General features: G+C 48.6%; 1 protein-coding gene across 1 annotated transcript; it reads right to left on the bottom strand.

The window, feature by feature from the left end:
- Positions 1-1,536: 1,536 nt before the first annotated feature.
- On the bottom strand, positions 1,537-2,875 carry LOC149857318 (metallothionein). Its single transcript, XM_090062445.1, has 3 exons — positions 2,597-2,875; positions 2,368-2,433; positions 1,537-1,779 (listed from the first exon to the last, which is right to left on the bottom strand). The coding sequence occupies exons 1-3, from the start codon at positions 2,625-2,627 to the stop codon at positions 1,685-1,687; spliced, it is 192 nt and encodes a 63-aa protein (XP_089918571.1). The 5' UTR covers positions 2,628-2,875; the 3' UTR covers positions 1,537-1,684.
- Positions 2,876-11,366: the final 8,491 nt, after the last annotated feature.

Here is an 11,366-nt window from a genome sequence, read left to right as displayed (position 1 = left end):
GGCAAGGATTTTTAGGGGTTATTTTTTATTGGACAAACTGCATAGTTGAAATTAATATTTTCCCCCTGTAGACTCCTCTCCCTCAAACTTGTGGGAAAGCATAATCATGAAAGCTGTGTCAGGGACATACTGGCCAGTCTACAAGTTAGTCCCTGTAGAGATTAGGCTGTCAGCATTAAAACCTGAGTTCAGTTTGCTGTTTTTCCATAGACTTCGCTTCTGAGCCTGGGCAAGCCACCTAGCCTCTGTGGCTAACTGGCTTTTGTTGCCCCTCACCGTTAAAATGAGGGTAGTAATACTTACCTACCTCACAGGCATGGTGTGAGGTATGATACAGATTGCAAAACGCTCACATAATACCATTATGGATGTCCGACAGTTACGGTTCTTAAGATAAACAGTCTTGGGTACTTCGGCTGTGACACAGCAGCAAAGAAAGATCTAACATCAAGTGTGGGACTCCATCTGTAGAGAAAGAGCTGAGTCTTGTCTATGCTTCTTTTCTAATGTTGAGTCTCTTGACAAACCATACTGGTTGCTTATTGGGACTTTTGTGCTTCCCTCAACAGGGCTGGTCCTGCACTTTCATAGTTTGTAGGGTTGGAAGGGACCCGAGTGTATAATCTAGTCCGACCCCCTGCCATGGCAGGAAAGAGTACTGAGGTCAAACGACCCCAGCAACGTGTACATCTTGCCTCCTCTTAAAGACCCCCAGGGTAGGAAACCTTTCCACCATTTTCTAAGATGGTGGATTTTAATTCTTCTTTGTGCATTGCATGCCTCTGTTCTCTATGCCCTGCAGTGTTTTAGGTTTTTGCTGTCCTGCTTCTGCTCCTGTTATTGCTGAGACTGTTAAGCAGTGACCATGCATTTCCCAATCTCTTGCTCTGTCAGTTCTCCCCAAAGAACCAGATACTCAAATCTCTGCTCCTCTGGTCCACCTCTTTCTGCATCATTCTATTTCAGATTAACCCAGCTGTTGACAACCAAGGGGCTTGTGGAACTGAAACCCAGGCAGTTATCAAGCCCCAGGGCACTGAGCTATTTTTTTTAAAACTGGTGAGACTGTAAACAGGGCAGGTTTTTTTCCTGCAAACTTCATGCCCCCACCTCTACCCCACCCAGTGATATATTTGCAAATGGTATTGCTGTTTTGCTTTGTGTTTATCCAGTGCTGGGTACAGTGATATCTGGCCCATAACCAGAATTCCTGACTACTAATAAAAACAAATAGTACAGGCAAGAGCAATCTGATTGGTAAGGGAGAGGCAACGATGACTCCTACAGCCAGCCCTTCACAAAGGTGTACACTATTTGAAAATATTTTTCCTTATGCCTGAAGCTCTGCTGGAAAAAGTAGAACCAAACCTTGTCTACAAGCTACTGGATCTGGAAAGCCAGTGCTTCAGCTCATGCATGAAGCTTTAGCTTCAAGGCACACTTGGGGGACAGTATCACCTACCAGACAGAAATTGAGTCCGAGTTGACTTGAAATTTTGTAAATGGAAATAGCTAAGATACTGAATAAATCAGGCATTTTATTTCTCAGATCACATTCTTTATTTTAGATCATCCTCAGATCAGCATTTATAAGAAAAAGTAAAATACTCATTGCCATATAAAAAGGAAAACCTCTTATTTTTTGACATGCAGAATATTTACAAGGGAACAGAAAATATCCAGTTTAGTGACAGCAGCTACATTTCCCAGACATAGGCTCTTTGCAGATACAGCCCTTGGCACAGTTGCTGCACCCAGCAGGGCAACAGGAACAACAGCCTGAAAGGGGGAGAGAATAAAAAAAAAATCAAGACAAGTGATTAGAGAAGCCATCAGTAAAGTCTCATCCTATAAGAACATGAGGAAAGTGCCATGGAAAACTGGATTTAAAAAAGGAGAAAAGTACTTGTGGAACAGACCTTGTGGCATGTTAAAATAGCTCCCTTGTGCCTTTATTACAGACTGCCTTTTGATTTGAAAAAAAACAAACAAACAAAAAAGAAGACTATTGGGTCCCTTTCTGCCTCAGCATCGTTTATGGGATAGAGCAGATATAGCTAGTTCTCCAGGTGTTGGAAAAAAGAAATCAAACTGAAAAGACACCGGAGAGCCCGGGAACCCTGTGCACACCACCCTTGTCAACCTCCCCTCAGCGATTTCAGCAGCAGAGCACCAAACCTTCAAAGGGCAAAGGCTGCCTTCAGCTTCATGCACTTCGCCGCAGAGCCCTGACCCCTGCTCACCCATGCGGAGTGCCAGGAGCAACCTGCAGGGTCTGCCTTTCCCCTGCCCGGGTCCGGGCTCGGGCTCGCTCCCAGGGGCAGAACTCGCCTCCGTCTCTAACCAAGGAGGAAAAGTACTACTCACTCTTCTTGCACGAGGTGCAACGGCAGTTCTTGCACTTGCAGGAGCCAGCACAGTTGCAGGAGCCACCTGGAGACACACGAGCGGGGTGATTAGCATCAGGGCTGCACTACGTCAGCGAGAGCAGCCGAGCGCGGGTGCCAGCCACGTGCCCGGGCAGCGCAAGTCCCGTTATGGCACCGGGCGCTCCAGCTCCCGCGGCTCGACCGCAGCCCGAGGGCGGGTCACTCACCAGTGGCGCAGGTGCAGTCCTGGGGGTCCATCACGGCAGCTTCGGGTCTGGTCTGGGCGGGGCGGAGCGGAGCGCAGGGATCGGACGAGGCGTTTGCTCCGGAGTCGCCGCCGCCGCCTCTTATTAGTGCCGGCGCGTGGGGAGCGAGTGCAAAGCGCCCGCCCAGCCCCGCTGCGCCCGGCCCCGGCCCGGAGTGCAAAGCCCCGAGGCCCGCCCGTGTGCACCACCCCCGCCCCCGCTGGGCGCCGCGTGCAAACGCCGAGCCCGGTGCAAAGGCCCGGGCCGGGCGCGGTGCGCAGCGGACACTGCCGCGCCTCCCTGCCGGCTCCGCTTGGCCGCGCACCCGGCTGGTCAGGAGCCTCCTCAGAAGCGGAGCCTCAGAGCCCTCCTACGTGTTTCCCAGAAGGAGAAACGCTCGGCTCGGCTCGCAGGGATCCCGACTTAGCTCCGGAAGTCACGAGAAACTCATAGCACCTCCACAGCCTGTGAGATAGGCGCATTAAGCAGCCTCACCCCTCGTTTCATACTACCTACTATGAAACGAAGGGTGAGGCTGCCTAATGCGTCGCATAGTCGGTAAGTCGGAAGGGACCTGAGCAGATCATCAGGCCCAACCTCCTGCTGCGGGCAGGATCCAGCCTCCTTTTAAAGACTCCCAGGGTAGGAGCCAGCACCACTTTGCTTGGAAGTTGGTTCCAGATCCTAGCCGCCCTGACAGTGAAGTAGCGCCTCCTGATGTCTAGTCTGAATCTACCCTCTGCTGGCTTGTGACCGTTATTTCTAGTCACTCCTGGTAGTGCTTGGGGGAACAGGGACTCCCCCAGTGCCTGCTGATCCCCCCTGACTAGTTTATAACAGGCCACTAGATCCCCCCTCAGCCTTCTCTTCTGGAGGCTGAACAGGTTCAGGTCCTGTAACATCTCATAGGGCCTGTCCTGCTGTCCCCTGATCATGTGAGTGGCTCTCCTCTGGACCCTCTCCATGCTGTCCACATCCCTCCTGAAGTGCGGCACCCAGAACTGGACGCAGTACTCCAGCTGCGGCCTGACCAGTGCTGCATAGAGGGGGAGGATCACCTCCTTGGACCTGCTTGAGATACACCTGTGGATGCATGACAAGGTGCGGTTGGCCTTCCTGACCGCATCCCTACAATGCCAGCCCATGTTCATCTTGGAGTTTATAATGACTCCAAGATCCTATTCTGCCTCTGCACTGATGAGAAGGGATTCCCCAGCCTGTAGGTATGGTGCTGGTTCTTCCCCCCCCCCCCAGGTGTATCACCTTGTACTTGTCAGTGTTAAATCCCATCCTGTTCTCATCTGCCCACCCCTGTAACCTGTCCAGGTCTGATTGCAGCCTATTCCTCCCTTCTAGCATGCCCACTTCTCCCCACATCTTAGTGTCATCTGCAAATTTGAGCAGGGTGCTTTTTACCCCTTTGTCCAAGTCACTGATGAAGATGTTGAACAGTGCGGACCCGAGGACCGAGCCCTGGGGAACCCCACTGCCCACATCCCTCCAGGTTCAAAATGACCCATCCACCACCACTCTCTGGGTGTGGCCCTCCAGCCAATTAGTGACCCATCTGACTGTGTAGGTATTGCCACAATCTCCTAGTTTTCTAATGAGAATGGGGTTTCCTTGCTATCCTTGATGCCCAGAACATGCCCTGTAGCCACAGACTTGCAGGGTTTTAGTTCAGTGGTTCTCCACCTTTTTTGTACCAGGACCCAGTTGTGAACAGTCTTGACCTGCTGCCTCCCTGCCTACAGGCCACAGCCCCCAGTGTGTGGGGCAGGAGGGTCCCAAGCAGCCCCCACAGGCTGGAACTCTGCCAGCCTGCAAGGGAAAAGCCACCCTTTCCTATGTTTTTCTCCTTTAAAGGAGAATCCATTTTTAAAGTTTGATGATCCATCTTTTAAATTTTTCTGCAACCCTTTCATAGTTTCACAGATTTTAGGGACTTTTGGGTGGTGCCCCATGGGTTGACAGAGGGTGCTTTAGCTGACCCATTTTTAGACAAGAACAGCCTATGTGTATGTGGTGGGGGTGGGAGGTTTATGGATAAAATTGTATTCAAATTTAGCCTGGGTCCAAGTGGGTTTTAACTCCCTTCAGCCAGTAAGGGCCAGGTTGTAATACTCACAGAATAAAGTGCTGTTTGATCCTTTGGGACTACACATCTGTTCTGCTAATTATTAATCTGCAGCAATCAATGCATTTAATGTACTTACAGAATCATAGAAAGTTAGCGTTGGAAGAGACCTCTGGAGGTCATCTAGTCCAGTGGCTCTCAACCTTTTTTGTACCGGGACCCATTTGTAAACATCACTGACCAGTCCCGACCCACCACCCCTCACTCCCGACCTGCTGCCCAAGTCTCCCGACCCACCACCCCTCACTCCCGACCTGCTGCCCAAGTCTCCCAGTGTGTGGGGCAGTGTGTGGGGCAGAAGGGGCCCTTTGCAGGCTGGAACTCTGCCAGTCTGCAAGGGAAAACCACGGTATCCCATGTTTTTCTTATTTAAAGGAAAATCAATATTTAAAGTTTGTTTGCGACCTTTTCATATATTCTTGCAACCCACTTTTAGGTCACAACCCATGCATTGAGAAACACTAGCTAGTCCAACCCCCCACTCTAAGCAGGACCATTCACAGCTGGATCATCCCAGTGAAAGCTTTGTCTAGCTGGGTTTTGTAGACCTCCAAGGATGGAGCTTCTACCATCTCTCTGGGTAACCTGTTCCAGAGTTTTACTACCCTCCTAGTGAGAAAATTCTTCCTAATATCTAACCTAAACTTCTCTTGCTGCAACTTGAGACCATTGCTCCTTGTTTTGTCATCTGCCACCACTGAAAAACAGTCCAGCTTCATCCTTTTTCCAACCCCACTGCAGGTAGTTGAAGTCTGCTATTAAGTCCCCTCTCAGTCCCCTTCTCTAGACTAAATAAGCCCAGTTCCCTCAGTCTTTCCTCATAAGTCATGTGCCCCAGCCCCGCCTTACCATTTTTGTCACCCTCCTCTGGACTTTCTTCAACTTGTTCACATCCTTTCGGGGGGGGGGGGGCAAAACTAAGAATAGTTTTTGAGGTTTTTTTAAATAATTTTTTTGTGTTCCAAACCAAATCAAGTCCAAATCCATGAGTCAGTCCAGAACCATAAGTGTCCCTACAACCGGCAAACATCCTCCACCCCCACCAGGGACTTCAGATATTTCCAAAGTCTTTTGGCTGGCGTCCTACATATAAACCCAAGCCCAGAGGGTTGGGGTTTGGATACCCCCAGGTTTCACCTGCCCTCAGCCATATGGCTACAGGAACAAGCTAGGGAGAAGCCTCCCATTTCCATAAAATGGGCATTAAGCCCCAACACTTCAGCAGGTACTAAACCACACCAGAAGAAGAGTTATCCCCAAAACTGAACACAGTACTCCACATGAATGACTGGTGCCTCCTGAGATTGGGGGGCACCATTTGTAGGCCACAGCAGCGAGCAGAGACTGCCTGCAGATCCTAGCAGCAGTGGCAGGGGTGGCAAGCGGGGACTGTCCACAGACACTGGCATTGGTGTTGGTGAGTGACAACCAGCCACAGACGGTTGTCTGCACTGATGAGTGACAACTGCCCACAGACTGGCAGCAGGGGGGTGAGGGGGTGGTGAGCAGGGACCACTCACAGATGCTGGTGTTGGCATTGGTGAGCGGCAACTGCCCGCAGACGCCAGCAGTGGTGAGGTGGGGCAGGTGGCAAGCGGCGGCCAATCTTGGAGGGGGGGCATGTGCCCCTCCCGCCCTGTACCTCCCCTACAAGTCGCCTATGGTACTCCAGATGTGGCCTCACCAGTGCTGAATAGAGGGAAAGAATCACTTTCCTTGACCTACTGGTAACACACCTACCAATACAGCTCAGTATGCTGTTAGCGTTTTTGGGAACAAGAACACACTGCTGGCTTATATTCAGCTTATTGTCCACTGTAACCCCTAGGTCCTTTTCTGCAGAGGTGCTGCCTAGCCAGTCAGCCCCCAGCCTGTACTGGTACATGCAATCCTTCCATCCTAAGTGCAGGACTTTGCACTTGTCCTTGTTGAACCTCATGAGATTCCTTTTGGCCCAATCCTCCAATTTGCCTAGGTCACTCTGAATCCTAGCCCTACTCTCCAATGCATCTACTGCTCCGCCCAGGTGGGTGTCATCTGCAGATCTTTGAGAAAATGACCAATACCACTGATTTTGGTAGAACTTGTTACTTTTAATATAGAAGATTCCCCACAGAAGATCAAGATACTTGAATGCTAGGAGCTGTACACCGGATCAGTAAAAAAAAAAGTCCCTGTCTCAAATTATTCATTATTTAAATGGATCAAGCAAATCAAGTATATATGTATGGGAAGGTGAATGGAAGCATTGAGAATATAACTAATTTCCAGTCCCAAGCCCAGATTTTATTTTCTTAATACATGATTCTGCAGTGTAACTGCTGTACAAGATGAAGGCTACAAACAGTTAATTTGTCTCTAATGTCCTCTGTTGGAAAACTTCACACCTATTTCCTTTATGCAAGCACTTCTAAGCAAAAAGAGATGTGATGCACAAAAGAACATGTTAGTCACTGTTTCTGGAATATGATTCATTCTTATTCTACAAAACTTTCTACATTTGAGTGGAAAGCTTGCATAATACAGCAGGGAAAGCATAATGTGTGGGGTAATCTAGAGACAGCAACGCTAACAGGTTGGCATTGGAGGGCAGTCATGATGACCCCTAGTGACCACCTCAGTTGTGCCCAGTTTCTGCTCCAGGCCCTCAGTCTCACCCTGCTTCCTCTCCTGCCATGCCTTGATGTTTAAGATAATGAGGGGACAAGGCTGCCCTCAAAGGCTGGTGAGCTCAGGGTGTTGTTTCCCCTCTCTCTCTACTCTTGGGAGCAACTTGGCCTGTTTGACTTGGGGCTTAGACCTTGGCACACAGTGGCGACACGCAGGGAGTGCACGGGGTTGCATGTGCACCTTCTGGGAGCGCTGGTGCACCCCCTGTTAGTCAGCACTCCCTGTTTAGGTGACGGCAGGGGGGCAGGCAGGAGCGCCAGTGCAGGTGGGAGTGCCGGGACTTCTGGAAGTGTCATGGCTGCTTTTTGGTGAGTTGAGATCAGCTGTGGGGGGACTCCCCTGCCCAGTCAGATCACCCTGCACGTGTCCCCCCGACTCAAGAGGCACCAGTCACCCCCCTGGCCTGGGGCTCCTTGGGTGCTACTTGCCTTAAGGGCTGAAATTATGGCCTCCTTCTACCGTTACAGCCACACCCATGACTTGTAGATGTTACTCAGTTCACATTTCCATCCTTTTGCAGAGGCCTCACCCCTCTTGGCTTTAGCTCCCCTTTATTCTGGTTGCAGGCTTCCAGCCTTGGTCCACTGATTCTGACCCAGCTCTCGGCCTCAGCCCATTCTGTGTTTCTGGACTTCAGGCCCCTTTTTCCTGTCTTGCACCTTGTTCCAGCAACCCTGCCCCACCATCCCTGATTCAGGGTGAGGCTGCTCTCAGTTCAGTTCAGTTCCATTGGTATCCCTGACCCAGGGTGAAGCTGCTCTTGATTCAGCTCAGCTACCCTGGTGGTCGCTGACCCAAGGCAAGGCTGCCCTTGGTTCAACCTCCCTCTAAAGTGTTTGGGCTTTCACTACATGCAGCCCTGGTCCTGGAAGGGCTCCATGCTGAGTGCTCCTGCAGCGTCCCTGTGGCCTCCGATCTACTCCCTATCAGCCACAGCCAGTCCTCCAGGATAAACTAGAGAACAAAAAATACAAACTGCTTCAAACTCTAAGTCTCCCCCTCTGGGTCACCATATTACTGCCCAGTCACCTCCTCACCCTCTGGTTCTCTTAGTCCTGGGAATACTGGGCACACCTGCTGTTCTCATGCCTCACCAGTCTGGAATGGAAAGAGGTCCCCTCCAAAATTCAGGGCTGCACTACCAGTCTGCCTCCAGGGCCCAGGCTTATATTCCCCTGGTTCTTCCCCTTCTGGTCAGGTGCTCTACTTAACCAACCACAGATGTGCTCCCTCAGTTTCCAGAGCATCTTATTACTATTCCTCTGACTACAGTAGCAGTGCCCTTGTTGCCTAACCAGGTGCTGCCCTATTGTCCTATTGCTTGGCACCTAGCTCCACAATAGGCCCTTGTAGCCTATGGGCCCTGGCTGTCTATTCGCCTGCAGCTAGCCCTAAATTGGCTGCCTTACCCCACCTGGGGACATCCGTACTGCAGCTTCACTGTGTAAGTAACAGAAGTCCTTGGCTCCCTGTTACAAACACCAAGGATAAACACTGAACTTCCAGCAGTCACATGGAATATCTCTAGGCAGGGTCAGGTTGTACTTGTGTCAATAACAGTGGTCACTGATTGCATATTTGTCCACAAACATAATTTCCACTGACTAGAAACAAATGGAAAAAAAATTCAAATGTTTAGTTAGTTCCTCCCAAACAGTGATTAAGATTCAAAACAAGCTACACAGAAAATGACATGGGGTACCAGAGACTGCATCTGCCACACCTCTTTCCTTGGAGGTGAACAAAAAATCAAACTATCTCCCAAACTCAAATTGCAAAAGCATTCTGCAATAAATAGAATTAAAGGGGAAAACCTAGCCCAATGTTCCCAGTGTAGGAATTCCCATAAAAACCCCAAGAGGCTGAGGCAAAGTACCAAATACTAGATAGGTGTGGAAAAAAATGCAAAGAAAGTGAGCTCCCAGAGGTAGAAAAAATATCATAATTGCTGATAACTGGTAATCCAATAGTAGGATGCATGGGAAGATTTAATAGCCCTCTCTGGCTTTGAGGTACAAAGCAGAGCCTGCCTGCTTGGAGTTAGTCTCGGTTAGCAACTAATCTCTATATTCAGGGCCCTGGGTACTGTGTAATATAAGAGTCCTGAATTCCACAGCAGGAGATGCTCTATTTTACAACATCCCAGCAGTGAGCTGCTAAGTAGAGCAAGCCAGGCAGAACTGTGCCCTGCCTGGGCCAGCTGCACAGAACTAGGGTCAGAAGGAGAGTTACAACAGCTGTAATCTGGGCCAGGGCAAAGAATTGCTCCTCCCATGACCAGAGAAGTGGCATCTCTTGAGGTAAAAGCTGCAGCAAATAGCTGAGTGACTTGTTCTTAATTCAGGAACCTGCTGCAAATTAAGCAAGCTACCCAGATACAAACAATCCAGGTTCTATTGTACTGGCTAAAGGAAAATGGCAGGTTCTATGAGCAGAACAGAGAAATCCATGGTAATTTGGAAGACATCAGCTTCTGCTGACTATTGCAAGATCCTGAACCTGTTTGATTGTGAGTACCTAACTTGAGACATGTCAAAAGACCTGAATTTCAGAATAAGCTGAGTAAAAATCCACGCTCTAAAAATCATACCCCTTCATAGTATATCTACATGCATTGGATTGAATTTGTATATCTACAAATAATAAACATTTAATATGCAAAAATATTACAGATACAACATATCTAACAAGTTGTTCCCACGACTAGAAGGTCACAGGTAACTTTGGGAGTCAAGCTGTTGTGCCTTGTGTTGGAAGATGATGGATGGATTCATTTGAATGCTACCAGAGAAACTGTCAAACTGAAGGACACTGACCATTTAAGGACTGGGGTGTCAACTTGAGAGTGCAGCTATGACCCCAATGGCAATTACAAGTTTTGCTGCTAGGACCAACTACAGATTACAAAGTGAGTCTATATTCAGAAATGCTTTCTATATCTTTCACCGTAAGATCAAACCTCCCCAGAGAAACCCAAAAATCAAGGTATCCAAAAAGCTCAGAACATCCAAAGATACTTAGAAACCTAGCTCATAGCTGACATCTCCTTCCCATGGCTTTATCATGACTGTTCTCGTAGCACATCCCATTAAAAAAAAGAGCTGAGACAGTTACTACTATTCAGTCAAGATGGAGGCAGCAAGCTACCGCTGGTCCTTCCCCATCATTTAAATCCAGTGTACAGGAGCAAATATTAGCTTCCTTCAGGGAGATGTGTATAATAGTAATCTGCCACAACACAGCTTTCAAAGCCAGGGCTGGAGTAAGCCTTATCTCCCATGACAAGTCCTGAAAACTAGGTTATCTTCACATGCAGCTGTTCTCTATCAGAGTGTTACCTGAGAGGTGGATGTAACAATACTACTGCTGTGAGAAGCTGCACAGATTGTCTGTCAGGGTTCTGTAGGAGTGTATTATACAAGCTAACTCAATGGTAAGAGTGTGTGCACAGAACAATTAGTGGTTACTACAGTGGCAGGGCATTTGTGGACCCCTAAAACATGTTGAGTGGAGGTGCAGACCCCTTTGGATTGTAACTGTGGGTATTCACATACTTTTGCTTGATCATAGTAATTCTTTGTGGACCTCTTAGACATGGTCTGTGGATCCCCAGGGGTCTGTAGACCATAAGTTGAAAACCAGGTGTAAGCAGAACAAGAGTGTAGTGATGGTAAGGAGCCAAGAAGGTATGAGGAATAACTGAAATAGCTCACGTTCTGAACCATCTGCAAAGCAGGAAATAGGAAGCATTTCAGATTGACATGAGATGGCAAGTCCTTAGATTTCTTCTCTTTGTAGTAGGTTATTATATTTGTATTTCTGTTACTTTTGCTTAAAGTTATTTATGTTATAGCAGAATGTTCTCATGTTGTTTCCAGGAGCATGGCTTTCAGCCAGAATCTTTAATAGTAATAATAATAATAATAAACTTTGTGATAGGAGCTT

Source organism: Crocodylus siamensis, chromosome 9 (assembly GCF_052110815.1).
Source record: "Crocodylus siamensis isolate JL-2025a chromosome 9, ASM5211081v1, whole genome shotgun sequence".
NCBI lineage: Eukaryota > Metazoa > Chordata > Crocodylia > Crocodylidae > Crocodylus > Crocodylus siamensis.
The sequence above is the reverse complement of the archived record's forward strand: the minus strand, read 5'-3'. Positions and strand labels throughout refer to the sequence as shown.